This window comes from Lutra lutra, chromosome 13 (genome assembly GCF_902655055.1).
Source record: "Lutra lutra chromosome 13, mLutLut1.2, whole genome shotgun sequence".
Lineage (NCBI taxonomy): Eukaryota > Metazoa > Chordata > Mammalia > Carnivora > Mustelidae > Lutra > Lutra lutra.
The window spans coordinates 81654459-81681863 of record NC_062290.1 but is presented as its reverse complement, the minus strand read 5'-3'; the positions used below and the strand labels follow the sequence as shown (position 1 = coordinate 81681863).

At 48.3% G+C, this 27405-nt stretch overlaps 1 protein-coding gene across 7 annotated transcripts in view; it reads left to right on the top strand.

Annotated features, from left to right (window-relative positions):
- The window catches only part of CDK5RAP2 (CDK5 regulatory subunit associated protein 2), a 171797-nt gene that overhangs the window by 95314 nt on the left and 49078 nt on the right, over nt 1-27405 (top strand). For 6 of the 7 annotated variants that reach the window (XR_007122225.1, XR_007122226.1, XM_047699454.1 and 3 more), the window contains 6 exons: nt 1382-1510; nt 7993-8088; nt 9905-10092; nt 15250-15682; nt 20893-21124; nt 24871-24993. Coding sequence is in view for 5 of the 7 variants with exons in the window: in XM_047699454.1 (XP_047555410.1) it covers nt 1382-1510; nt 7993-8088; nt 9905-10092; nt 15250-15682; nt 20893-21124; nt 24871-24993 (1201 nt within the window). In the remaining 2 variants the exon portion in view is untranslated. The remainder of the gene's footprint in view (nt 1-1381; nt 1511-7992; nt 8089-9904; nt 10093-15249; nt 15683-20892; nt 21125-24870; nt 24994-27405) is intronic. The other variant, XM_047699453.1, reaches the window with a different exon arrangement.

Genomic DNA, 27405 nt, shown 5'->3' with positions numbered 1-27405 from the left:
AGGCAGCAGAGAAAGAGAGGTTGTCGGGGGTTGGGGAGTGCTCACTTGATCAGAGGAAGCTTTTCAGCAGAAGTGAGGCCTGAAGTGGGTTTTGAAGGATGAATAGGAGTTTGTCTAGGTGGAGGGCCTTCTCTGCAGAGACAGAGAGAGAAAGTAGGTGTAAGGTACTAAAAGTAAGAAATAGAAAGGAGAATTAAAAATTTCAGTATCTTGGGGAGGAGCGGAGCAAGGAGCATTGAAGCATCTTAGTTTTTGAAGACGAAGCGAACGGGGAAGATGAAGGCAGCTGACAGCACCTCCTGTGGCATTGTTTCAGGGCATGAGGCAGTTCACATGGTTGGCACTTAGTCCATGTTTATAGAGTCAGAATGTTTTGTTCTTCTCACTACAACCTCGAGGGTTGGGTCCAGCTCGTCTTCATGTGTTGCTGTACTGGACATCTGCTGTGTAGTCAGGGGGAGCTTCCCCACTTTACTGAAGGGGCTAATGCTCATTCCGTTAAGTCTGCAGAATTATTGGCCATTGGGGTTTGAAGCTTGTAGTCAACAAAGGTGGTGTTTGCTAACTACTGAGGTACCTGGTCCAGTGAGACCCATGCCTTAAGGAGGAGCACTGGACTCGGATCCCTGGGATCTCAGCTCCAGGCCTGCTCTGCCTCTGTGGAGGCAGCTGCCCTTTCCCACTTTTCCCACAAAGTGAGGCACTTTGGCCGTCATTGTATGTCCTTTAATTGCCCACACATCCCCAGCTATGGGGCCTTGGGCAATAAACTTCTTTGTACACCGGCTCCTCATTATAAAATGAGAATAGTCATTCCAGCCTGTCCACCTCCTCAGGATTTTTGTGAGGAATGGATGACTAAAGCTTGTGGGAGTATTTTAGTAGCTGTAAATTGCTTTGTAATTGAAGATGATTATTATTACTGACATCGCTAGGTAGGTATTCAAAGGAAAAGGTTGATGCTCTAAAAGAAGGCTCTGACATAGTCTCAGAAATGTCAGTCTCGGGGGCCTGTCCTCCAGGAGGCCTCACGTGCCAGACGGAGATCGTCTTAGCTGTCATAGTAGCCTGTGCCAGGGACCTCACTGCACTGTGACCATGATTCTGATCAATTCCCACAGTAGCCCATGTCACAGATGAGGAAATGGAGGCTCAGCCCAGCATGGCTTTGGAGGGGTGGCTGTGGGATTAGAATACAGGTATGCTAGTGGTGTTTTCACTGCACCCTGAAGGGGTGCTGGAAGAATGGAGTCGGGCTGCCTGTTCCACCACCCGCTGCAGTGGTGCTGAGAAGCCAGGAAGGTCTGTGTGCAGGGCTGGGGCCCTGGAAAACCGAGGTCAGCTGTGGGCAGCCACTTCTCTCTCTGCTCTTATCCCCCAGGTCAGTGACCTCATACAGCTAGTAAAGGAACTGTATACAGACAACCAGCACCTGAAGAAAACCATTTTTGATCTCTCCTGCATGGGTTTCCAGGGAGGTGACAGACTTGAGTCGATAGGACAATCTGAGGTAAGGAGAGACAGTCGTGTTATGCGCGAACTACAAAATGGTACCGGCCTTCTAGATGTCTCTGGACTGCATCTGTCCCGAGGAGGCCCTGCTGAGACTTCATTTGCTGGATATGCTTTCGAGGGCCCTGGTCAGTCAGCAGCCTCCCTGAAAGTCTGGGGTATGTCTGCATGGACACTTTGGTTATCTTTGGATAGCTTTTGACTCCAGGGTCCGGCCCTGGGACCTGTGCTGCAGATGGCACATCTGGTTGAGCAGTTTGGTCTCAGAGGGATCTGGAGAGCTGCCACATCACCCAGGTAATTTGGGCAGTGTAGATGCCCCTTTAAGAAATCCACTAAGGTTGAAAAACAAATGAGTAACACATATTTCATTTTTGTATGAATCTTCTGAATTTTGTGCAGCTCCTCACTCCTGTGGCCTCTGGACTGAGGGATTTGACTGGACATATGTCATCCCCGCACATACCCCGGGGGCTCCCACAGTCTGCCTTGTGCACAGGACGTGGCGGGGAGTCCACAGCCTGTCCGAGCAGAACCCTTGGGCTGTGGGAATTTTCTGCTGGTGGCATTTGAAGGTCCAAAGGGGCCAGGAAAGGTTAAATCATGGTGTCTTCAGGAGGACCACGAAGAGGCCTCTGGTTTGCTGGGCTTGTGTACTTGGTCAGCCCTTCCACCCCGGGAGAGACAAGGGGGCCACATCCAGCCCGGTCCTGTCTGTGTGTCTGCTCGTCTTTGTCAGGTGCTGTCTCTGAGTCTCTGTTTTTGGCCCGCGCGTACAGCAGGGAGACCCTGAAATCGTGCCAGTGAGGAAGAGCTTGTTTCCTCCCTTCAGCCTCTGACTGGCTTCACCCGCCACGGACAGCGCCTGGCCTGGGCCTCCGTTAGCCTTTCTCAGAGGACTGGAGCTGTTGTTACTCGCAAGGGCAGGAGAGCCTTTTTGTCCTTGGGTCTCGGGTCCCTCAGTCTTCTTGGTTAGGGTTGTCTTGAACTCAGCCTAGCTTGCCAGGTAAAGGAGGTCTTGTTGCCACATTCTGGGGAAAGCTCTGTTAGCCTGAAAGCTGTCTCCTCCCACCCGCAACATGGGAGCCACTCACAGGTACTGATGCTGCGCTCTGGCCATCTGCTGTCTTTGAGACAGGAACGTTATTGATCTTAGCCCCCCCGGGCTCCGGATAATTTTGGAAACTAAGAATATCTGCAGTCCATTTAGGGAGAAACAAGTCTCTTGGTTAGTTTTCTCCAAGGCAGCATTTTTAATAAGCAGCTCATTCTTCACCTACTTCATTTGAGTCGTAAATGGCGAGTTTGTTTGTTCATTTGCCCTTTGAAAAAAATCTGTTAAATGTCCCATTATGTTCTTTGGAGAACAGAGGCTTTTTCCTCTTCCCACTCTGAGATCTCAATATCAGCCGATTCAGATCGGAATCGTTTGTCAGATTTGCACTTCGACTTGATGTTCCCTGTGAAAAGCCTTGTCCTTTGTAGCCGTTTCCTGTCTTTCCCCGGAATGGGGTGGGCAGGTCCGAAATTCCGCATGGGAAGGAAGCTGTTCCCACAGTGATCTTGAGCGGAGGGAGGAGCGGTCGCTTAGGCGAGGGTGGGATGGCAAAGGGAGGAGGCCGCCATGCCCTGGGTATGTGTGTAGTTCTCCTTTGATGAGGCCTGGAAATGCCCAGGCTGTGCACAGCCTTTTCTGAACAGCAGGGCTTACAGAGCAGGGGCTGGGCACCATTCCTGCTCCTGGGAGCCTGTATATTGGGGGGGTCGGGGGGTGGGGGAGTAGGGAGGACAGCAAATCTTTTTCGTGTTTTCAAAATTCAGTATTTTTCTCCAATATTTAATTAGCCCAAAACATTGGGTTAAAATAGAGAAAAGAAGTTACCCCAATCCTGCCACTTTAAAACACGCACAGTTAATTAACATTTTGGAATCCTTCCTCCTCTGTTTTTATGAACACGTGGAGGCCCACAGTGCATATATGGTTTTGTTTCCTGTTTTATTTTTCCAATTGCTTTTATGTTATAGCATCTTACTGTATTTTATGGATGCACAGAAATTGAGCTAACGGCCTCGTTAGCCCAACCCACGAAACAAACAACATAGATTGTTCCTAGTGACTCACTATTTTAAATTACCCGATGAGTGTCTTCAGACACAAATATTTTTCTGGGTTTAGGTTTTTTCTCCCCTTAGTCTGTATTCCCAGATATGTACGTAATTGCTAGGTCAAAAGTATAGATAGAGATAGATACAGCTATAAAATAGGCATCTGGTTTATTTTCATATATAGCCTCCCCCTGCAACTTTTAATTTGATAAAGGGTATAAATAGTAGGAGGCCCTTGACGTAGTTTTTCGGGTTTGTCTTCAATATGGTTGCCGTGGAGCGGGCCCCCCTGGCTGATGAAGAGGGCGCTTACTCCTGCATGTGGGCCGTTCACCTCACAACCCACGAAACAGAAGACTGGGGACAGGTGTCCTTTGGTTTTAAAGGGCGTGAAAATCATCTCTAATCGGTTTGCTCCTCCTTCTTTATATGTTCATTTACCAGTTACTGCGCATTATAAAATGTGGTTGAGGATTGATGTGCCGCAGTGATTGGAGCCGCATGCAGTCAGGGGGTGAGCCCTGCAAACCACGGACCCTGGGTTGCGCGGAACTCTCCGCTCTCAGGGGTGGGGTGCAGGAGATTGTGCGGGTGTAGAAGGAGCGAGTCTCTGTTATTATTCACTTACGTCATCAGTTTTAGACATGGCTAGAAGACAAATATTTTTTTTTTTTTTGATGGAAGGAAAACGTGGATTGAGGGGCATAATTTAATTGAACGTAGGTATTTGAAGGGTTGCTGTGTTGAATAAGAAAAAGACATATGACTCTGGAGGACAGACATGGTGCTCAGAAGGAGGGGATGCTTGTTAAATTCTGCTTTAGTGGCAGAATAAAATTTAGTTTGTCAGAAGCAGATTGAATTTCATTAAAAGGAGGAGGGTTTCTAAGACTTTGACTTCATAAGTTATGAATTTTACATTATTTATAAAGGGCCCTTGGCACAGTGCCTGGCATGTAGTAGGCACTCAGTAAAACAGTTAATTTAATTTTTTTGGTAAGCTAGTGGCAGAGTCGGGACTAGAGCCTTCTTCTGACTCTGTTCAGTGTTGTTTCTGTGACACCATGGGCAGTACTGCTGAAGTTTAATGTGCGTGTGACTTTCCTGGGCATCTTGTTAAAATGAAGATTCCGGTTCCCTGAGCCTGGTGTGGGGCCCAAGAGTCTGGATCTCTCATAAGCTGGTACTCTGAAGAATGCCCTTGGAGTAGCACGACCAGAGGTCATGCCGAAAACCCTCTGGTCTCCCCTCTCATTATGAAGGATTCTTTATTCATTCATTTGGTCTTTCAGCAGTGTTTTATTGTGCACCAGGTGTTGGTGTTAGAACTGCCCCATCGGCTATGGGGTACAGGGAAGCGAAGGGGCAGTTGCTGCTGAGTGTGTGTGTGTGTGTGTGTGTGTGTGTGTATGTGTGTTGGGGGGGGCGGGAGCTGTGGAGGAAGAATGAGGAGTGCTAACGGAACATGGGGACAGGGGCCTGGCCTTTTGAGATGGAGGGAACTTCTTCCTGGAGGAGGAAGGGGAACCAGCAAAGCAAATGAAGGAGGCATAGCCCAGGAGGCCCGGTGGAAGCAGGAGAGCACAGTTGTTATGGGGCTGTGTTGCCAGGAGGGGTGTCTACGAGGGTCAAGTACTCTCAGAAGGCAGGAAAAATCGAGAAGTTGCCAGTGAGTCATTCACACGTGGAGCGAGGGACATTTCTCTGTGTTCACAACATTTAATTTCTTGGCCATTGCTGGAAATTGAGTTTACTTTTCATTTTGACCAAGTCAGCAGAGGTAAAGAGAAACGAAAGTTAATCTTTATTTTACTGTATTGGGTATATCACCATTCACACCACGGTGTGGTAGTGGTTCCGAAAACGAGGAATGACTTTTGATATTTCAACCTGGAATGGTGTGAGTGACCAGTGTTTCACTTAGCTTAACTTACGGGGGCCCGTCCTTCATCCACGGGCCTGGGGAGGAGCTTCTCCATACCTCTTCCTTAAGCTGAGCCCATGTGTGTTCTGTCTCCTGTATGAGGCGGTCTTTGGGGACCTCTCACATGCAATCTAGAGAGTGTTGGCAATGAAAGCCAGTTGTAGGAGGTGGGGGTAGACTGTTTTCTCAAGAAGCTTGGAGAGGCAGGGAGCGCTCAGTGACCAGAGCTGTTGGAGAATCAGAGTGAGACTATTGTTTTGTTTTTTAAAAGATGGGAGAGACTTTCCCTCAGCATTTTATCTTGAAGAAATATAAACACAGCAAAGTGAGAAGAGCCCGACAGTGAACACCTTCAGACTCACCACCGAGATTCTCCTGTTAACATGGCCCACATGTCCATCATTACTCCATCTTACCTTTTGGATAAATTTTAGTGTCAATTACAAATATGGTACGCTTCCTTCCTCTGAAATACTTCAACACTTGTATCTTAACTTCAGTGTATGTTTATGGTTACTTTTTCTTTTAAGGTTAAGTTTACATACATTGAAATATAGAAATCATAAGTCTGTATTCGCTAAGTTTTACAAATATGTGTTCCTTTTTAACCCACACCTCCTCAAGACCCTTATCAACTCTCGCCGCTACCCCCAGCCATTTTTCTTCTTTTGTGCCCTTATGTGTTAGTTTTGCCTGCCCTAGACTTTCACATAAATGGAATCATCAAGTACACTCTCTTTTGTACAAAGCTTCTTTCACTTGACTTAACTGTTTTTGAGATTCATCCACGGTATTTGAACCAACAGTGTGTTCCTTTTTATTGCTAAGTAGTATTGCAGTGTGTAAATATATTAAAACTTGTGTATTCATTCTGCTGTTAATGTACATTTGGATTGTTTTGGGTTTTGGATATTATGATAAAAGTTGATACCAACGTTCAGCATTCATGTACAGATCTTTATGGGGACATCTGTTTTCATTTTTCTTAGTGAGTACCTTGGAGTGGAATTCCTGGGCCAGGAGGTTATTCCTTTTAGAAGATACTGCCAGTGCCTTTTCTGCAGTAGTCTAACCTTTTGTATTCCCCCCAAGTTTGCTAGTTCTAGTTAGTCTTTATCACTTGAGAGTGTTTTAAGGATGAGGGAAGATGCTGATGCAGGGAAGCTCCTCATCCGTACTTAGAAACTTTTATGCCTTAGGAAATACGTTCACACATGGCTGGCCTATTCCATGCTCGGCAGTTCAGGGAGCTCTGATGTGTGAGGTCATCAGTCCTGTTTGATCCCGATGGCAGATTCGGATATGGTTAGCTCAAATGTGTTCTGGCCCTGGAAAGTTTTCTATAGAATGACTTCATGAAGTCAGTTTGCTTTGTTTTGTTTGCTTTTTCCAAAATAAGGGTTTCCTATAAAGGGAAGATCAGAAAAATGTACGTTGGTCTGGGAAAAGTCTGGGACTAAATGTAGGAATTGATAAATAAAACTGTAGAGATGGGACCTTAGAAATTTCCTATGTACAACACGGCCCGCCCGTGACTCCCCACTGTGTGTGGTGTTGACACGCCATGGTGGAGCTTCCAGTGTCATCCGTGAGGTGAGGTTTGGCAATTTCTGACGCAGCTTTGACTGATGACCTCCCTGGGTGTGGCTACCTCTCCTCTGTTTTTATTTGGTTCAGTCCAGGTGCCCCGGGGCTAGAATTTTCGCCCTTGCAGCGAGCTGCGATCTGACCCTCTTGAGAACATTGTGCCATCCGTTCTGCGGAATGCGGGAGCTTTGGGATTTGCACTTCTTGAAAGCAGTAGGGATTTATGCAGTCATTACAGAACACTGTTCTTCATCTCCAAAGCATAAAGCTTTCGTCAGGCAAGCTCGATACTCATTAGTGATGAGGACTTTTTGTCAGCAAAATGACAGCATGGCTGGGACTGTCCATCTCGGATGTGTGACAGTCCAACAAGAGGTTTATGCCCTGTGCTAAATAGAAGTGGTGCATAAATTGGGCACAGCATAAATTTCATTTACTGCCTTCTTGCTATTTGATATTTTCAATTCCATCAATAGCTTTTTCCCCAAATCTTGTTACTTTTATATAATCTGAAAGTGAATTTAGCCACTGCAGGAATGGCAGCCACGCAACAGACAGCATATTCAATTTACAGCAGCTCAGGGAAGGCCCTGCGAGGGCAGGGGGAAATGGCTTTCGTTATTTCTTGGGGAATTTGTCCTTCAATTATGCCCAATCCTAGACAGCTGTGTGTGATTTGCTAGAACTAGCATCTCTAACTTTGGTTAATTTTTATTTCACTGGCTTTGGCATTTGTTTCTGCCTCCTTTTTGGTTTGTTTTTTGTTTTGCATTTAAAAAAAAGACATCAGTGACTTATTCATACATATTCATGCTGCGTACTTTTTTGGGTTGCATTTTCACACCATTCCATGCTCCATGTAGCTTCTGGCTAGCAAGGAGGACGAGGACATGACCAGAACTGGAGAAGATGACGAGCATAATTTCCTGAGTGACCAGCATTTGGAGCAGAGTGACAAGGTAGGAATGCCGCACTCCGCTCCAATTCTGTCCTCCCCTCTCTCTGCCCAAGCCGGTCTTCCAGTTTGGAATGAATCCGTTAGCTCTGTTCGTTCTGCCTGTCTCAAGTGCCTGCTGTGTGTGGTGGAGAGCAGAGACACTGGGTCTCTTCCTTCTCAGGAGTTACAAACGGGTGGTGGAGCCAGTCGAGAAACAGCAAAACGTGGAGTTGCCAATAAAAACAGGGTTGTTGTAAGAGTAACAGGCATTGGATATTGGACGTAGTCAGATCTTTGGAGACCTAATGCCACCCATTTGTTTTACGCATTGGAAGCTGAGGCCTCTGAGGGGAGGGGATTTCTCCAGGGCACAGGGTAAGTCAGTGACCGAGTTGGGACAAGAGCCCCTGTCTCTGGACTCTGTGCAGCCCCAGATCACTTGGTTGCAGTGTTAGGACCCTCAGAGGCCCTCCCCAGTCTCCTGACCTGGAATCCAGCTTAGTGTCATGTGGGCATTGGTGAGAATGTGACTCCTTCCGGGAACGTTCCTCCAGTCACGTGGATACTAGGCATTTGGGACAAACATTCTCGAAGGTTGAAAGAACCCGAAAGACTAGGATGCGGTGGGACCGAGGAGGCTGCAGATCTGGCCTTTGTAACCTTTAAGGTGTTCAAGTTCTTGAGGTCCTGAATGCAAGATCATTAAAATATAGGTGGTTTTGGGAAGCAAAGCCATTCAAAGATTTGATTTTGAGTCTTAGTCTTTATCTTTGTGACCTCAGTTAGCACTTGCTTCACCCCTACACCTGAATTTTTCCATCAGTGAAGATAATCTGTTCTTGCTGGAGTTTTTGTGATATTTAAATAGAAAGGTATGTACTAAGTGCTCAGGAAATGCTCTCTCTCTTTGTATTATGATAGTCTAGACTTTTCCTTTTTTGGAGGGTGCTTATTTAGATGGATTTAATAACTAGATTGGTAGCAAACAAGACCCTATAAATAACAGCTCATTTGTATGGGTCTTGTCTTCCATTTAAAAATCTTAATCATTTTACAAGTGTGAGAGAGGGGTGTGATGGCTAGTGTGTATATCACCAGCAGTAATGCAGTCAAGGGGGGTTATTTATAGACTGGTGGAAGAAATTTACAGCTTTGGAAAGTGGGGGGAGAATGCTAATTGCAGCACCTCAAGACATGCCCAGTACAAGCTTTAACTAGATGAATCCTTGGTACCACTCCTCTGGGGCCCTCAGTGACCCCAGAAGGTGGATCTGTAAATAACATCTCCATAGGAATTAGGAACCCTCTACTTTCCTAATGAGACAAATCAAAGTCATGTTAATTAGGATGTCTCTGTAAAGAGTAAGACTCCTTTCTGCTCTGTAATGGGGAGGATGCATCACCAGAGGTAGTATTTAATAGACATCTAAACCATTGTTCATGGTGTGGGCTCCATACCCTTCTTAACTCACAAGGGGTGGGCCGTGAGGTGGGGGGACGTGCCCATGGTGGGCGGGACACTGTGCCAGGACCTTAGGTGAATCAGTCATCTCATTTGATTCTCATGGTGGCATTGCTCCCCCATTTTGTGAATGAGGGAATTGAGGGTGAGGAGAAGTGGTGTGAAGCTCTCCGTGCTCTTGCGGGAGCGTCTGCCCGCCCAGCCACAAGGCGCGTGTGTGGACCTGTGAGCCAGAGCCTGCTCTCTGCCCTGCTTGCATTTTCCCTCTGGGTTGCTTGCGCTGCTCATTTGCCCTCGGTCTCTGTTCTTTCCCTCTCCACGTATGCCCCTCCTCTCTTCCAAGGTCCGTATTTTGACCAGATATTCTGATTTGCAGGTCACGGAGGACTATCCCAAAGCGGGCTGCAAAAACGGATACTTGAGGCACACAGATTCCAGTATTCTAGACTACGATGGAACCCGCAAACCTGGCTGCCCCGGAGACCAGAGTGTGGAAGAAGGCGAGCTCCTGAACCTGCTTGCCCCTTTCTTCAATGAGAAGGCCACATTGTTACTGGAATCCAGGTAGACATGGGGCCCCGGTGTTGCTTTTTCTCTCTAATTTGAGGGGAGAACAAACTCATTTTGCTAAATGGATTTAGATGGCAGTGCTATGTAATTTAGCTGAGTGAGCCCCTGAAATGTCTTGGAAGGAATCTTGCCAGTCATGCAATTAAGTAATTAGGCTGTGCGCTAGTGGCTGGGAGGGGACCTCGGCAGAGCCTCATGTAAGCCCATTATAAAGAGAGAAAGAAAGCTTCCCTCTGGAATCGGTCCTGGGAGCCCTGGGAAGGGCCGTCTGGCCGTCAGCGAGAAGAATCAGCCCTACTGGAGTCTCTTCTCCAGTAGCTTAAGAACTGCAACAGCTTAAAAATTGCCACTGTAGTCGTGACTCACTGTTTTATGTTGAGCTTGAGCTTCAGTTCTCTTCTCATTTTATCTGCTGGGAGTCCTATGTCAGGAAGTGCTTCAGGGTGTTTGCCTGAAAACAAACCAGGAGAAACATGCGGTACATTTGTATTTTGAATGTTACCTCTTCAGGAGGAGACTGTCCCCTGGCACACTCTTTCAGGACCACTGTAACATCCGCCTGGGCTTTGGAGCCAGGAGGAGCCGTGCCTTCCTCTCTCGGGGCCCGGTCTCTCCGACCACTTCCTTGGGTGCCGTGAGGAATGAGAGAGGGCCCCGTGTAAGGAACACGGCAGGCGGGTCGTGTGTGTTCCCTGAAACTGTCCAGTTCTCCTCCAGTGTAGGTAGAGAAACGGAGCTGCCCACTCCTGCCATGACTCTGGGCCAGAGCCAGGAACCCTACTGTTTCTTACATCATTGGTCGACTAAGCCTCATAGACATTCTTTAGCTAAGAAAAGGATTGGAGTGTTCTGTTTTTGTGAGCTCAGGCAGGCTGACCTGTCCCCAGTCTCTGGCATCTGTCCAGCATTTTTCTAGCACGTCTCTTCTTGGGGAACCTGTCTAGTGGTCATTCTAGTTAATTGTCAGAGGGAGTTAGGTGACCATAGTCAGTGCTTGAGAGGGGAGGGGTTTTCTTGGTGTCAGGATCCCAAACATTCCATCAGAGTTCAAAGATGCAGCTGCCTGTCTGGGACTGCCTTGGACTGTGCAGGGGTGACGTGAGTGGGGGAGAGTCCGATGGGCTACAGTGGGCATGGGGCCAGCTGGGGCATGTGTGCTCCCTGCCGGTGGGCAGGAGCTTCTCGGCCCCAGCTGACCCTTGTGGCTTCCAGCCTTCCAGCCTTCCAGTCTTTCGGTGGAAGCCCCCAAACTGTATTCTAAATCTCTTGCTTTTTAAAAATGAAGACCTAGTTACATTTTTTAAGAAAACATCTTCTGCCTGCCAGGCAAGCTTGTGACATCTCTGGTTCAGTTCCCTGTGCTCTGTAAGTATCTGTTCCATAGGCTTCCAGACCAGTGAGGCCAGTTGTAGTGTTAGAAAAGGTTTTCTCACACCAGCCTAAACCCGCAGCCCTGATCTTATTCTCTGTACAGCTGTCACTCAACGGTGCACCAAAGCCCACCAAAACGAAGTGGAGTCATGGCTCTGCGGGGCCTCCTGAAGGCCTGGCGGTGGTCTGCAGCCCCTCCTGGCGCACACATGGGGCATTGCGTGCCGGGCTCCTCTTACCCTCACACCAGCTTTCTGTGTGCTACTCTTGGCGATCTCCTTTTCATAAACGTGGGCTCTGACGTTTGGGGATTTGACATTCCCTTAGCTATAAAATGCTAGAGCCATCGGAGAACATTCTGGAGGAGTCCTTGGGGTAACCAGGGTTTGATTGGTCAGAGAAACACTAGTCTTCTGCTTAGGAATTCCCTTTTGGTCCCAACTGCCACCATCTCTTGCCTGGACGCCAGCAGCACAGCCTCCTCTGCTGTCCATTCTCCATAGAGCAGCCACAGTGATCTTTTAAATAAGACTTAAGTCAGGGACGCCTGGGTGGCTCAGTTGGTTAAGCCGCTGCCTTCGGCTCAGGTCATGATCCCAGAGTCCTGGGATCGAGTCCCACATCCGGCTCCTTGTTCTGTGGGGAGCTTGCTTCTCCCTCTGCCTCTGCCTGCCACTCTGTCCGCCTGTGCTCGCTCTCTCTCTCTCTCTCTCTGACAAATAAATAAATAAAATCTTAAAAAAAAAAAAAAAAAGACTTAAGTCAGATCAGATCCATTCCATGCTTAAACCTTCTAGCAGATTTCCATTGCTCTTAGAGTAAGATCAGAGCTTCTCAACCTGGTGCCCTCCTCTCTCTCTGTCCATATCACCTACCTCTCCTGTTCACTGAGCTCTGCTCTGCTCCTCAGACATCCAGGCTGGTTCTCACCTCAGGGTCTTTGCACTAGCCATTCCCTCTACCTAGAATGTTCTCTTCCTAGGCATATGTATATGTGACTGGTGGCATCTCAGCTAGACATCAGCTGTGTAGAGAGGCCTTTGCTGACCATTAATGGGAAATCCTGCTTTTACACGTGGTCTCCGAACTTCCTCCCTCCCTTCCTCCCTTAATTCATAGTACTTGTCTTTGCTGCATGTTGTCTTATTTAGTTATCAGTGTTTGCGTGAACGTCTGTCCTCTCAGTGAAATGTGAGCCCCGTGATTCCTTTGCACAATGCATGCCCACTGCCTTACGTGGCAGGAGGCAGGAGCTCAGTTAAGTATTTAAGTGTCAGTGCAGATGCTTAGAAGCCTAACATCACAGCAGAAAGTGAGTGCGGAAAATTGGAGAGAGTGTACTGATCCTTCAGAGTCCGAAAGATCGGGATTCCAGTCTTTATTCTGCCACTTTGCTACGGGATCTTGTATCTTTATGAGCCCATTTCTTCATCTGTAGAATGGGGTTAGGTTTGGCCCCATCTCCTAGTCATACAGCAAGGCCTGAATGTTGTTGGTGTATTTAAAGGACCTGACAGGGCACGTGCTTCACAAATGTCAGTTCCTCCCCTTTACATCTCTCACTGTGGCAGAGATCCCCTGAAGGGTCTATAAACAATGTTTGGGCCTCTGACAAGACCCTTGACTCAACCATTAAAAAGGTCCCGATCACGGTGACAGCTTAATGAATCTCCTGTTCAGAATTCTAGCAAAGTAACACTTGAAATGTTTTATTTAACATCACCCCCACTTTAGTATATTCTAATGGCCTCTTTCACCACCGTTTACTACCCATTTGTAAAATTTTTGTCCTCGGTTTTATTGTGTGTTGTTTGGTGGTGAGTAACGGTCCTCCTTCGGCTAGCTGAATAGTAGTTGTCATTATTTTTAATCTATATTAAGGGAAGGAGAGGAAAGGACAATTTAGTTTAACACGCTTAAAGTGCTATAAATATTTTTAAAGTCTGGGTTTACTAAATTTTAAGATGGTTTGTGTAGTCTAGATGATTCCGTATTAGAAGGGAAAAATGTACCATACATTTTAATTTTGTCTTTTAAACTTCTATTTTTTACCCTCCTTCAGTGTGCTGTAGCTGTGTGATCTGAATAGAGTTGCCTCTGGCCCAGAGCTAGATGATCTGAGCCCAGAGGGGAGTAGGGCCTTCCCCTGGCTCTTGGAGGGCTCCATGGGGAAGGTAGAATCAGGCCTCACGTCACTTGTCACATGTAGCGGGAACCCAGATATGGGGCAGAGACCATCAGGGTGTGCTCAGGGAGTCGGTCTGCAGAGGCTGGCCCTGGCCAAAGGCAGGTGGGAGGAATGGCAGAGAGAAAATGTGAGCGGAACGGAGGTGGGCCTCTTCTGTCCTCGGTCATTGCTGACGGCCATGTCCTCAGCCCGACCTAGATGTCAGTGGCAGCTCTCCCACCAGCCTCTCCATCTGTCCTTGCCTGCTCCAGTCCCTTTTAACATAATTTCCTGTCTCAGTTTCATAGTTTCTCTCTTCTTTCTTAAACGAGCCACTCTCCTTTATTTTTTAGATGATTTACGCATACTTACGTTAAAATCTTCAGGTTTCCTTGTTTATTTAATTTTCTTGAGTGTGAACTCTGATTCGTTGGGTTGTGACCTGTCTGTCATACTCACGGGTCATGTGTGCAGGTTGGGTTTGCCAGGGTGTGGATAGCCCTGCTCTGTCCCCTGTGCTCCCTCCTCCTCCTGTGGGGTGCCACAGCTGCCTCTGGCTCATGAGACTTCCCTGGTTTCCTCCACCATGGGAGTTAAATTTCTGCCCCCAGTGCTTTCTGCGAATGTCCCCTTTCTCCTGACAGTGGTCTCCTCCGTTTCTGACCTTTGGGTAAATTTTACCTTGATTTCGAGGCCTATGGGGCACCTTACGGTATTTGTTATGTATCTTTTGCTGTCACTTACATGGGTTTAGAGTGGAGTGGGAGGGGCTCCTGTGTGTGCTCACATGGCATGTAAACTGGTCCCCACTTCTCACTGCGCTGCTGGGGGCCTCTGGGAGCTCTGGGAAAGCCCCAGGCAGTGACGAGAGGCAGGCAGTACTCTAAGTGGGACTGTCTGTGTCTCCGGGCACCATTTACACAGTGTGCACACAGCCACAGCTGGGATCTGCAGGAGCCTAGGGCACATGGCCAGTGCCCTAAAGTATCTGCTGCTTAAACACTCTGTTGTTTCGTCTTTATTGCTGTCCTGTGTAGAGAGACTTACCTTACTTCCAGAGCATCTCTGAGTTAAAACTTGAAGCCATTTTTGTGTGATTTCACTACTATTTCTGTTCCAAGTAGTTCGCGGTATCCCTTCATTCAGTTCCTGTGTACTGAGCCTGATTGTGCGCAGTGATGGGCCAGGTCACTCATGGGTCCACTAGGTTGACCAGGTCCTCCTAAGCTGTACTCGCCCCTGGATGTAGGAATGGGGCTAGGGGCCGGGTGGACCTCACAATAGTCAGAAATGACAATTCTTGATGACCCTATTTGCTCCTTTCCAAACCCAGCTTTTTTCTAGACCCTGTTTGCATCCTTACAGCACATGGCCCTCTCACTTGTTGTGTACGTGTGGATTCTCTTCTTATCCATGAGTTGGACATGCCAGTACCCACCAGGTGTGGTTGTCATGAGGTGACAGGGGAGAAAATCCTTGGTGGCACATGGTGAATGGGCCGTGTGCTTAAACAGTTTGGGCCATTCAGTGGAGAAAACTTGGGAAATCTGGTGGGGCATGAGGCTACAGCAGAAAACCTAGTTCTTCCACTTCCTTCCCTTTTGGAAAAACAGGCCAGACCTTCTGAAAGTGCTGCGGGAACTACTCCTGGAACGAACGTGCTTGACAGAGCAGGGAGTGTCTGCACAACACCTTGATGGTAAAACTGAGAAGTCCCTTAAGCAAATGGCTGCTCAGCTAAGAGGTGAACTCAGACATTTCAACCAAGTCAACTCATTGTCCAAGTCCCGTGATGAAGGGAAGTCGCCGCGGACAGCCCAGCTGGGAAGGACGGGTCAGGTGTCCAAGCCGGAGCTGAAAGATGCCTCCGTGCAGACCGTGGCGGTGGAGGGGGACACGCGCAGTTTCCAGAACGAGGGCAAGAGAGAGGCGTGGGCAGAGAAGCCACCAGACGCCGTGTTTCACACTGAGGGTCCGCCGGAGAACTTGTGCGTGGCATCAGGGCAGCAGGCCACTGCCCCTTCCTTCCCCAGCGGGACTGACAAAGTAAGCTTTTCTATTTATTATTCATTTGTTTTCTTATTTTATACAGACGAAAGGCTAAAAAACCAACTCTGATCTCACTGCTTTTTTTGATGTATGTAAAATCCGGTGTCTCCTCCGCCTGTACTCAGTCTGGCCTCTGCCTAGAGGTGTGTGTTCGTCTTAACCTCCCCCCACCTAGCCCAGTCTTATTTGTCTGTATGTTATGACGTTTGTGCAGTTTCCTTTAGAGTCATATTTATACATCTGTGTGTAGCTTTTTCTTTCATGCTGTGTATCAGAAATGTTTTACCTTGTAACGGCTCCGGGAGATGCAATTGTGGGAGATGTGTGAATTTCGTATGAATTTCACCTACTGGGGGATATTTACATTCGCAGGTTATAGTGAAATTGTGATACCCTGACTTTAGGAGGAGCCCTGAGAACCTAGGTTTTATCATGTGCAGATGTTGTGGTGGAGAGGTTCTAGTCTGTGAGCTTCATCTATATTCTCTTATTCTTACGACACCTGTCAGAGACGAGGAAGCGCGATTTTGAATGCCCACAGTTAGCCAGCAGTTACAGGGCTGAGTTGGGACCCCAGGGTGCCTGATGGCACAGCCTTACCCTTTCCCAGGCTAGCCCCCAGCTCCTGCTGGCCCAGAGTGGTGGGCTCCCGTTCTGGTGGGGGAATGCATTTTGCTTCAGTCAAGAGGCTGTCTCTGTGCTTCTCCTCTAATGCCATCAAATCTGCCATGTTATTAAAAGCCAGATTCTCTTGGTCGTATTTGATTGGACCTTTTACTAAACTCCTTGTGGGCAGAGGGGTCGGCGGGGCTGATGATCCCCAAAGCAGGGAGATGTCTGTATTCTGCTGGAGAAGTAGGTCATGTTTCTAATAGGACTCCAGTGACGGCTGTTGGTGTTCTTGTTTCTGATGGGTGTTTTGTATCTGAGAAATCAGCTGTACACACTGCTTCATAGCATCAGAATGGAGAATTAAGTTTATTTTCTGACCACTAAATTACTGCTTTTGTGCATACCAAAGGGAGTTAGATATATCATTAGCAAAATTGCTTTTGATTGTTTTAAATTATGTACCAAAACTGTAATTTCTAGAATAGGGTTTTCTAAAGATATCAGTAAAGACAAAAAGAAAAAAAAAAAAGAGAGAGACACTGCCATTATATTAACGGTACTCCAGATGCAAATTTGTGCAGTTTGGCTGGAATAGAAATGGTCTCATCTGCCCCAGCTCTGTTAGTTGGTACCTGTGTATTAGGAAAACTAGATGTTTTTCCCCCAGTTTGTGTGGGAGATAGCCTCCTTTGTGCCGAAAAATTGCATAATCGAATGAACTCAGTAATTTCCCCAAATATATTAATTTTTCTTTAGTTTGGAATTATCCTTCTTGCTTATGTTTTCAAAAGGAAGGCTACTGTGTTTGTTTTTAGCATCTGTTGTTTGTGTGAGGATCGTGCTAGATATTCTCTATCTATATCATCACATTTAATCTTCTCAAGAAGCGTGTAAATTAGGTAGATATTCCTGACATTTTACATGTGAAGAAATATAGCCTCTGAAAGGCTCAGAAAATGGTCCAGAATGAGTCAGCTGTTGAGAGGAGTAGTAGGGATAGAGACCGAAGTCCAGTTTTACGGACAGACAGGAATATACTTATTTATTTATTTACTCATTTATTTTTTAAGTTGTCTTTGCACCCAGTGTGGGGCTTGAACCCATGACCCTGAGATCAAGACCTGAGCTGAGAGCAAGAGTCGGATGCTTAACTGACTGAGCCACCCAGGTGCCCAAGATAGGGATTTTCTAAACCTACCTCTTGGGAAGGGAGGAGCCCTTGGTAAGGGATACCATCATAAGATGTACCTGGGATTGCTTCAGGCCTGGCTGCTTCCCTTTCTTGGTGGCTCAAGTGGGATCGGTGTGACCTGGTACCGGAGGCTGGTGCAGTGGTGACATGAGGAAATGCGTGGCAAGTGCCTGCCAGTGCCTTGTGCATGGTTGTGTAGGTGCATGTCAGGCCCAGTGTGTGTGCATTCCTGTCCCCTACCACCCTCAAGTGAGGAGTTCCGTTATGACATCTTTAATAAGGTGGTAGGTGGGACTGTGCTCAGTGTCCATAAGGTAGCATTTTGTGTGGTGTTATTTTAAAACCCGCATTAGGTTGACTGACGGCAGTCTTCCAGCCTGAAATTGGCTTTGGCATTTGTGCACTTGCAGATATCTTTTCTCCTGCCATATGACACACAGATTTGGATCCAAGAATAAAGATTGGTGGAGACCGAGGACCAGGCAAATGACTGTTATTTTGCAGTCCTCTTTGATGAGGCATTCCCCTGCCCCTTTCGCCACTGGTCCCCTTCACCACCTCAAACTGTCCTTGGCCTTGAACCTGCTCTCTGGCCTGGAACTTCGGGGCAGAGAGTGTCTTACTTTCCTTAACTGAGCAATAGAGGCTGGAGAGTTGTTGTGAGGTCCTGCTCTCTTACCTTCTTGTTGTATGACATTGGACTGGTTGTTGGACGTCTCAGTTCTTTGAAACATAGGCCCCGTAACTTCCGTTTTCCTGTGAGCTCTAGGAATGCAGAGCTTACTGGAGGACTGTGGGACAATGAGCTTGAAAGCATTTTACAACCTAAAATGTGCAAGCAGGGCTCCTTCTTCCCCTTTCCTGCTTGAGAGACCTTGCTGATATCATCATTCCCAGGGTCCTAAGTATTTCCTGTTTCCTTCTCAGGTTCCTTCTCTTCCACTTAAAAAATGAAAAAGAATAATAACCTCAGGGCACCTGGCTGGCTCAGTCGGTTAAGCGTCTGCCTTCAGCTCAGGTCATGATCCCAGGGTCCTGAGATCAAGTCCTGCCCGCATCACTCTCCCTGCTCAGTGGGGAGTCTGCTTCTCCCTCTGCCCCTCATCCTGCTCTTGTGCTCTCTCTCAAATAAATAAAATCTTAAAAAAAAAAAAGAATAACAACCTAATCCACGTATCATACAATTTATCTGTTTAAAATATATAGTGCAGTGGTTTTGTTTTGTTTTGTTTTTGGTATATCCGTAGAGTTGTAGAACCGTTATCATAATCAATTTTAGAACATGTTTAATTATCCAAAAAGAAACCCTGACCCATTGGCGGTCATTTCCCATTTCCCCCCATCTGCCCTCGCTGTAAGCAACCACTGATCTACTTTCTGTCTTTATAGATTTGCCTATTCTGGGTGTTTTATATATAAATGGGATCATACAACATGTGATCTTTGGTGACTGCTTCTACTTAGCGTAGTAATGTTTTTGAGGTGCATTCATGCTGTAGTCTGTAGCAGCAGTTCATTTCTTTTTATTGCCCAACGATAGTCCATTGTATGGATGTAGCACATTTTATTTATCCATTCATCAGTCGATGATGATGATTTGGGCTGTTTCTACTTTTTAGCTATTATGAATAATATTGCTATGAACATTCATGCACAAGTCTTTGCATGGACGTGTGTTTTCATGTCTCCTGGGTAAACACCGAGGAGTGGAATTGCAGGCTCATATGGGAACTCTGTGTTTAACCCTTTGAAGAACCACCAGGCTGTTTTCCACAGCGGCTGCCCCTTGTTTACATTTTCACCAGAAGCATGAAGGTTCCAATTTCTCCACAGCCTTGCCGACACTTGTTATTATTTTGATCATATGCTGTCCTAATGAGTTGGGAGTGGCAATGTTTCATGGAGATTTGATTTACATTTCCCTGATGGCTAATGACACTGAACATCTTTCCATGTGTTTATTGGCCGTATGTAGATCTCCTTTTGAGACGTGTCTTTTAGACCCTTTGCTCATCTTTTTTTTTTTTTAAATTTATTCATTTGACAGAGAGAGATCACAAGTAGGTAGAGAGACAGGCAGAGAGAAGGGAGGAAGCAGGCTCCCTGCTGAGCAGAGAGCCCAATGCGGGGCTCGATCCCAGGACCGTGGGATCATGACCTGAGCCAAAGGCAGAGGCTTTAACCCACTGAGCCAGCCAGGCGCCCCCCTCTTTGCTCATCTTTTAATTGGTCGTGGAAATCAAGGCCTGTTGTCCTGAGGAAGACACATCTGAGTGGAGTCCTAATGAATGTATTGGGTATGGGAGACGTGGGGGTGGGCAAGAAAGTGTGTGTAGACAGAGGAGACAGTGTATGCCAAGGCCCTAGGGTAGAAGGAGCACAGACATTTGAGGAACTGATAGAAGGTGAGTGTGTGGGAATAGGGGAGATGGCAGAGGGGCAGTGAATTGGGCTGCAGGTTATGCACAGCATGGCAGCTGTGGTACGCATTTTGACCTTGTTCATAAGAGACTGGGAAGTGTTCTAGTAGTTGTAAGCAGAGGCAAGGAATGTTAGGTTTGCCTTTTCCTGCCGCAGTATGGAGAGTGGACTAGAAAGGGCATGAGGGGTGGGAGAGGGCACTCAGGAGGTGGTTGCCGTGGCTAGGTGACTGCCAGCAGTGTCTTTGGGTTGGATAAAGGCAGTGCGGGGTGGGGGGTGAGGAGAGTCCAGGGAGCCCAACTGGAATTAGTGGAGCCTGGTGAGTGGCAGAGCGGGTGACGAGTGTAAAGAACGGTTTGATAGACTCGCAGGTTTGGGTGACGCGGTGAGGGGCTGGTGATGTGATTGACTAAGACGTTGGGTGTTGAAGTAGCGTAGCTTTGGGGTGGGGACTTAGGTGGTAGATGGAAGGAGCCGAGTGCTGGGCTGGCTTCAGAGTGCCTGGGAGCCGGTGGAAATGAACATGTTGAGGGTAGGCAGGTTGGGGCTCCGAGCCACTGGCTTAGTGACCTGCTAGCCATGGACAGCTTCAGTCGCGGTGATTCGGTGGACCAGCAGATTGACTTGGACTGAGGAGCGGGGGCACGGGGTGGAAATGAAGAAATAGATATGGAGCAAGAAAATGTTATTTAGAAGATTGTGCTGGGAAAAGGGCTGCCATATATCGAGCATCTGGATGTCCACAGAGACAGCGGGCCAGGGCCAAGAGGGTGTCACGGAGGAAAATCTTGGCACTTGTCAGTCACAGGAGGGGACTTGCCAAGACAGAAGTCCTGTAGACTAGGAGATAAACATGGATGCCATTCTAGGAACCAGAAGTCTGGACAGCCGGTGTGAATCCTGTTTTACGAGGTTGGCATGAGGGTGTTGCCTCTGTGACCAGAGGAAGTGCATTCATTTTCCTGTGCACGTGTCTCTTCAGGAAGCTAAGAAGTCCCGCCTGCCCATCCTGATAAAGCCGTCCCGGTCATTAGGAAATGTGTATCAGCTTCCCGTCACCCAGGAGGTGGTGGCCCAGCTGCAGGGTCAAGTCTTGGAGCTGCAGGGGGAGCTGAAGGAGTTTAAAATGCACAATAAGCAACTTCACCAAAAGTTAATTCTGGCTGAAGCGATGATGGAGGGGAGGCCAGCGCCAGACAAAATGCTACAGAAAGGTAAGCACCGAGAAAAATGTCTTCTCCGTGAGCTAGATGAACGACCCGATAGAGCTGCTTGAAATGTCAGCCTTGTTGTTTAGAACTGCAGTAAGTTTGAGCATAAATTTTATGAATTACCGTGATTAATCTTGACTCTTGACAAATGCACAATCAAAGGAACACAATAAGGAAAATGAATCTATTGTTTTCATTTTATTCTGGAGTCTGGATAAAGGGAACTTGTAAGTGCTCGTGGGTCTTGTGAGGTCACTGTTCCCTTCACTTGGGATGGTCTGCAGGTAACCCAGCTGTGGAATGACTTGAATCTGGGTGGGTTTTTTTGGCTTTGTCTGTGGAAGCCTCAGGCATATGGCATCATGTATGTAAGTGAGAGCCCTCTTGGTGGGGTTTTCTAGAATGTCTGGGCTGTATTACTCCGGCTTTCTCAGGGCTAATTCCAAACCCCATCCCAGAGCGGTGTATGTGAGCACAAGGTAGTGTTGGACCTCGTTTTCAGAGGGTTCCTGAGTCCACAGAAGTACACACGTTGACTCCTGATTATGAACTTGTACTGTGAGCACACGGCAGCAGCACACGATACCAAGAACAGCAGCAGCAGTCTTTTATTTGTCTGTTTAAAAAGTACTGATGAAACCCTGCTGTGCCAGGCACTGTCGTAGGCCCTGGGGATGTAGTGAATAAAGCAGATGATGTAAGTCTGTTTCTTCCGTTCCTGTCGTGGGGAGAAGGACAATATGCTGATCAGCAGGTATAGTGGACGAGAGATGGCAGGTGCTGGGGAGGAAGGGAGAGCAGGGCTGAGGGTGTGGGCAGTGTGGAGCCAGGCAGAGTGTGCCGCCATATGCGGGATCCTAGAGCCTCCCTGAGGAGGTGACATCTGAACACAAACCGGGAGGAGAGGAAGGGACTAGTCAGCTTGGAAAGTGCGTTTTTGGCAGCAGGAAAAGGGCGAAGGCCCTGACATTGCTTTGAACTTGAGAAGCTGGATGACGAGGAAGGTGGCCAGTTGTGTGGCTGGGGTGGAGTGGGGGAGAGAAGGCAGGAAGGAGGTCAGGGAGGTAGTATGTTGGGTGGGCCCACGAGGCCATTCTCAGGGTTTGTCTGTCACTCAGGTAAGACCAGAAACGGAGGGTTTGGAGCCGCGGAGTGACGTGATGCAACTTCAGCTTTAAAGCAGGGATGGTCGGGGCGCCTGGGTGGCTCAGTGGGTTAAAGCCTCTGCCTTCAGCTCAGGTCATGATCCCAGGGTCCTGGGATCGAGCCCCACATCGGGCTCTCTGCTCAGCAGGGAGCCTGCTTCCTCCTCTCTCTGACTGTCTCTCTGCCTGCTTGTAATCTCTGTCTGTCAAATAAATAGATAAAATCTTTAAAAAAAAAAAAAGCAGGGATGGTCAAACTGTGGCCTATGGGCTCGCTGGCTGTTTTTAAGTTTCTTGGAGCAGTGACAGTCACCGATTGCACGTGGCCTATGACTGCTGGAGTTGAGTAAGTGTGATAGAGGCCCTGTGGCTGGTAGAGCCTGAAACAGTCCGTGTTTGGCTCTTGAAGAGAGAAGTTGGCCGAGCTCTGCTTGAAAGGATCACTGGTAACACGAGCCGTCGCAGTGATGGCTCGGTGCTGCCTTGAGCAGGAGAGGCAGAGGCGGGCGTCTGGTGTCTGGTCTGGGACTTCTTGAGACGCCTGTTGACCAGCCCCGTGGTGGTGCCAGGTTGGCAGTTGGAGATACAGGGCCGTAAATTTAGCAAATGTCAACGTATCACTGGTATTTGAAGCTCTGAGACTTGGAGACCCAGGGAACAGATCTAGGCCCTGGGGCTGGGACTCTCTAGTGAGCAGGGGTTGGGAGCACCCAGGGAGGCAGGGACAGAGCCACAAGAGGATGGTGTCTGGAAGCTGAGGAAAGAGCAGGTTCGCTGGGTCGAGTATCGTGAATCAGTCCGACAACGTCTGAGGTTTGGGCTTGGGATTTAGCAATGGGGGGTCATCACTGGCAACCTTGAAGGAGCTATTGTCCTGGCGTAGCTGAGGCCTGCCTGGGACCGGTTCCAGAGAGCCAGTGTGGGAGAGGAACTGAGATGGTGAGAATAACAGCTCTGAGGAGTTTTCCCATAAAGCGGGGCGGAGACACAGGGCAGTTAGGAGCCACGTCGTCAGCGAGGCTCAAGGGACTCAGGGAATCGGGACCGCAGGTGACTGCAGCCAGCTGGTCTGGCTGCATCAGCCGCAGAGCTGGAGTTTTTAGGGAAGAAAGCATGACCTGGCGGTGTCAGCGAGAGAAAAGGCCCATACACTTTTCCAGGTTTGGGATCACAGAGCATGTGGGAAAGATGGCCAGGGGCTGGCCTCCACTCTGGGGGCGGCCGCAGGAGAGGCAGTGCCAGGGGAGAGCCCGGGCCTTCGAACGAGGGGGCAAGGTGCATGTTCAGGGAGGACACTGAGCTTATTTGGGGTTTTGGCATTGAAAAGTTGGCACTCTGGGGTGGGAGACTATATCCGACACGGAGGTCTTGCAGGTGGCTCCAGACTGGGAGACGACCGGGAGACGACCGGGAGACGACCGGGAGTCGACCGGGAGACGACCGGGAGACGACCGGGAGACGACAGGGAGACGACCGGGAGGCAACCGGGAGGCGACCGGGAGGCGACTGGGAGGCGACTGGGAGACGTGCACTTCCTGTGTCAGGAATAAGATGAGCCCCCGGTATTTTTTCAGCCTCACTACCCGCTTTACGTACGTGATCTAACAGAATCTTCCTAACAGTCCCCGAGGCAGGAGCAGTAATGATTTAGCTTGAGGTGGTTTTAGCATGAGGCGGTACTTTTTGAGACAAAGTGACTTGGGTGCCATCACACTGTCACTAACTTAGATTTGAACCAGCCTGCCTGTCTTCCAGGCCCGTGCCCTTTACTGCCTCATAAAGCCTAGCACCTTCATACCTTCCATATGGACTTTCCGATGCCCGATAGCACGTGGTATTTTCCATTGATCTTTAGGTTCTTGAGTTCCCCAAAGTGGAAGTTTCAAGATAAGTGGGACTTTGGCAGCATTGCTCTTCCCTCTCTCCTTCCCTTCCCACTTTCTCTCCAGCCAGCCTTCCTCGCAAACATCTATTCATGCATTCAGTGAATATTCCCCGAGCACCTGCCGTGTTCCCAGCCTCATGCACTGGATGTAGGAGACAGATTCAGAGATGGAGAGGACCGAGGTAGTCCCTCCCTTCTGAGAACTCCCTGTCTAGTGGGAAGGGGCAGATAATGAAACACGCCAGTGCAGGGCAGAAGTGAGCGACACTTCAGGGAGGAAAGGTTTTATGGCAAAGGTGACTCAGCCCAGCAGAGGCCCTAGTGCTTTGTCCAGGGTTTGCGGTATGCCCTTACCACCATTTTCATTTCTTGGTGAGACACCAGGGTGCCTCAGCCAGGTGCTGCTCCCACAGCTGCCCAGTCGACCCCGGGGCTTCTCTTTTCTCCAGAAAAGTGGGCATGAGTCTATAGAATTCATTTTCTCACTCATAGTTTTTTGAGAGCTTGGACTTAAACCATTCGAGACAAGCTGCAGTATATTTATGCTTTTTATGTCCTGTTATGGCAGCTCGATAGATTAATTTTATCTTATAAATTGCATTTTGCCTCCCCAGTGTTTTTATTTTCCCTGTTGTATCTTTGTGTTCTCCTCAGTTGCTTGGCTAAGTTTCAAGGCTATGGTTTTATTTATTTTTCCTTCTCTTCGTGAATGCCTATAGCCCAGCCCCTTGTGGGATCAGCCTACCAGGACAGCCCAGGAGAGCAAAAGGAAATTAAAACCATGCCCTGTGACTGGAGAGACAAGGAAGGGGACAGTGACCAGCGCACCAGCTATGAGACCGGTCAGAATTCAACCCTATGTGTATTGAATAGCTTCTGGGTGCCAGGCTCTCCTGGGGTATTTCATAGAAAAGTTGTTATGAAGCCCTGCAACGGGCATTTTAGGACATCATTGCTATTCCCATTTAACACATAAGGAAGCTGAATTTTTAAAAAGAATTGATCCAGGGTCATCCAGTTGGTGAGTGGGTAGCTGAGTGGGGGTACAGGAGACAGGGTGTCTGAGCTCGCTGGACCATTTGTCATGCTTTTCTCCCTGGCCTGGGTGCTGGCGGGTGCAGTACTTGCTCGCAGGGACCCCACAGCCAACCCTGTGGCCAGGTGGCTCTCCGTATGGCACTGGCTGCATTAGGCGGGCATTGCTGGCCTCCCACCACTCAGGAGGGTGGGTCACAGGTGAGCCCGAGCTGCCTCCTGGTGTGCGGGCTGTGTCAGGTCGCTCAGTGGAAAGGTACAGACACGTTAGTGAGGTCCCAGACAAGTCGCATCTGTTTCTTCTTAGGTATGTAGATAAGCACAAAGGATAATAAAAGAATATTCATGTTCCCATTCAACCAGAATGAACACATGCTGACATTTTTCTTTTTACCTTAGATCCACTCCCCTTTGCCTTTGTTAAAAAAAGAGTCACCTTTCATCTGGACCTAATTCATTCTGTAAGAAACAGTTGTCTTCAGGAATTCTAAATTTGTCATGGGGTGGTTATGAGAACACCAGTCTCTCGGGAACTGAGTCATGGTGTATGCTTTCCCAAGGCCTCCAGTCAGTGCAGTTGATACGTGGTCACGTATTTCTGAATATTCTGGGCTTTGAAGTCCTCTACAAGCAATAAAGTACCCTTAGCTGAATTGTAGAACGTTCCAGAACTGCAGTATTTCCTCTAATGCAAATAAACGGTCCTGGGGATATCTTTGGATTTCTTGTTCATAGTTAGTTGATCGCTTGATTCCTGTCCAACTGGCGGTTTCCCTTTCTCTCCCAGATCCCCAGCATCAGTGAACTTCCCTTTGTCTGAAGGTGCTTCTAGAACTTTGCACGTGTTGTTGCCTCTGCCTGAATGTTCCCTGTTTATTTGATGTCCCTGTCCCTGTCTTTTAGGTCTCTGCTTCAGTGTCACTTTCTAGGGAAGGCCTTCCCGAGGCCCTTAGTTGTGGAGACACTCCCCGTAGTTCCTGCCATGTTTCCATCTTGAGCTGACTTGCTCAGGGGCTGCCCTCAGCGAAGCTGGTACTGTGTGTGATGCCGTCACTGTTCTTTGCTCTTCAGTAGCTCCTCGATCCTCGAGAAGCGAACGCAGGGGATTCCACACATGTTACTGAGGAAGGGAGAGATGCATTAGGAGGCCACATTCAGGGTGTTGGAGGCAGTGTCCCAGCTTTGAGGGAAGGGCTCTGCTGCTTGCTCCCCCTTAAGCAAGTTCTTATCTCTCTAAAACTCCATTTCCTCTTCTGGAAGATGGGGAGACTAGAGCCTCCTCACAGGGCTGTTGGGAAGGCTCTCCATGTAGTCTTCACATAGGGGAGGTGCTTGGTGTTCGGCCAGGCCCTGGCCCAGTTGTGTGTCCTGAGGCCTTGCTAAACCCGCGGGTTCACCCAGTACACCGCAGCTTACGGCCTTCCCTCGGCCACACGCTCCATGCAGTGACTTTAAATGAAAGATCCACCTTTGGCCCTTCATCAAGGGCTCCTGGGCTGTGGGGAGCAAAATCAGGTTGCCGTGTTGATGCTGGGCCACGAGATGTGCTGGGTACTGGCCTTGGAGCCTGGAAACCAGATCTTTGCCGCTGCTGAATCTCAAGCTGCTGTAGATTGGGGGCAAGTGTGTACGTATTAGATCTGTTGTGTTGTGAGGAGCGAAGCTGAAAGTGGAGGTTAAGTGTTGGTAGGAGAATGCACACCATCCCCGCCTTTCTGAGATGCGTGAGAGAGAGTGTGTATGTGTGTGTGCGTGTGTGTGTGTGTGTGTGTGTGCTTGTGTAGCTTAGCATCAGAGCTGACCACAGTCTGCATCACTGAAGGACATTTGTGTGCGTCTTATTACATTTGTCTCTGCCTGACGATTACTTAATGAAAATCATCGAAACCAATCTTTATTCCCCGGAGTGAACAAACATTGCTTCTTGCCATGAAATTCCATTATCATGAGGTTATTGTGGCAAAGATAGTTCCTTGACTTGGAAGGTGATTTACCAGAAAAAAGGCCTATTGAGATCTCTCCCTCTGTCTCGTCCGTCTCTTACACTCCTTCAGCCAGCAGTTACTGACAGAGTACCTTCTCTGCCCCAGGCCCTGTGCCAGACCCCGAGAACAGAGACAAATGACATGTCTGCACCCTGAGAGACTGCAGACACTAGTGACTATCACAGATTTTGTACAGTAGAAATGCTGTATTAGAAATGCTTCCTTTAGGTCATG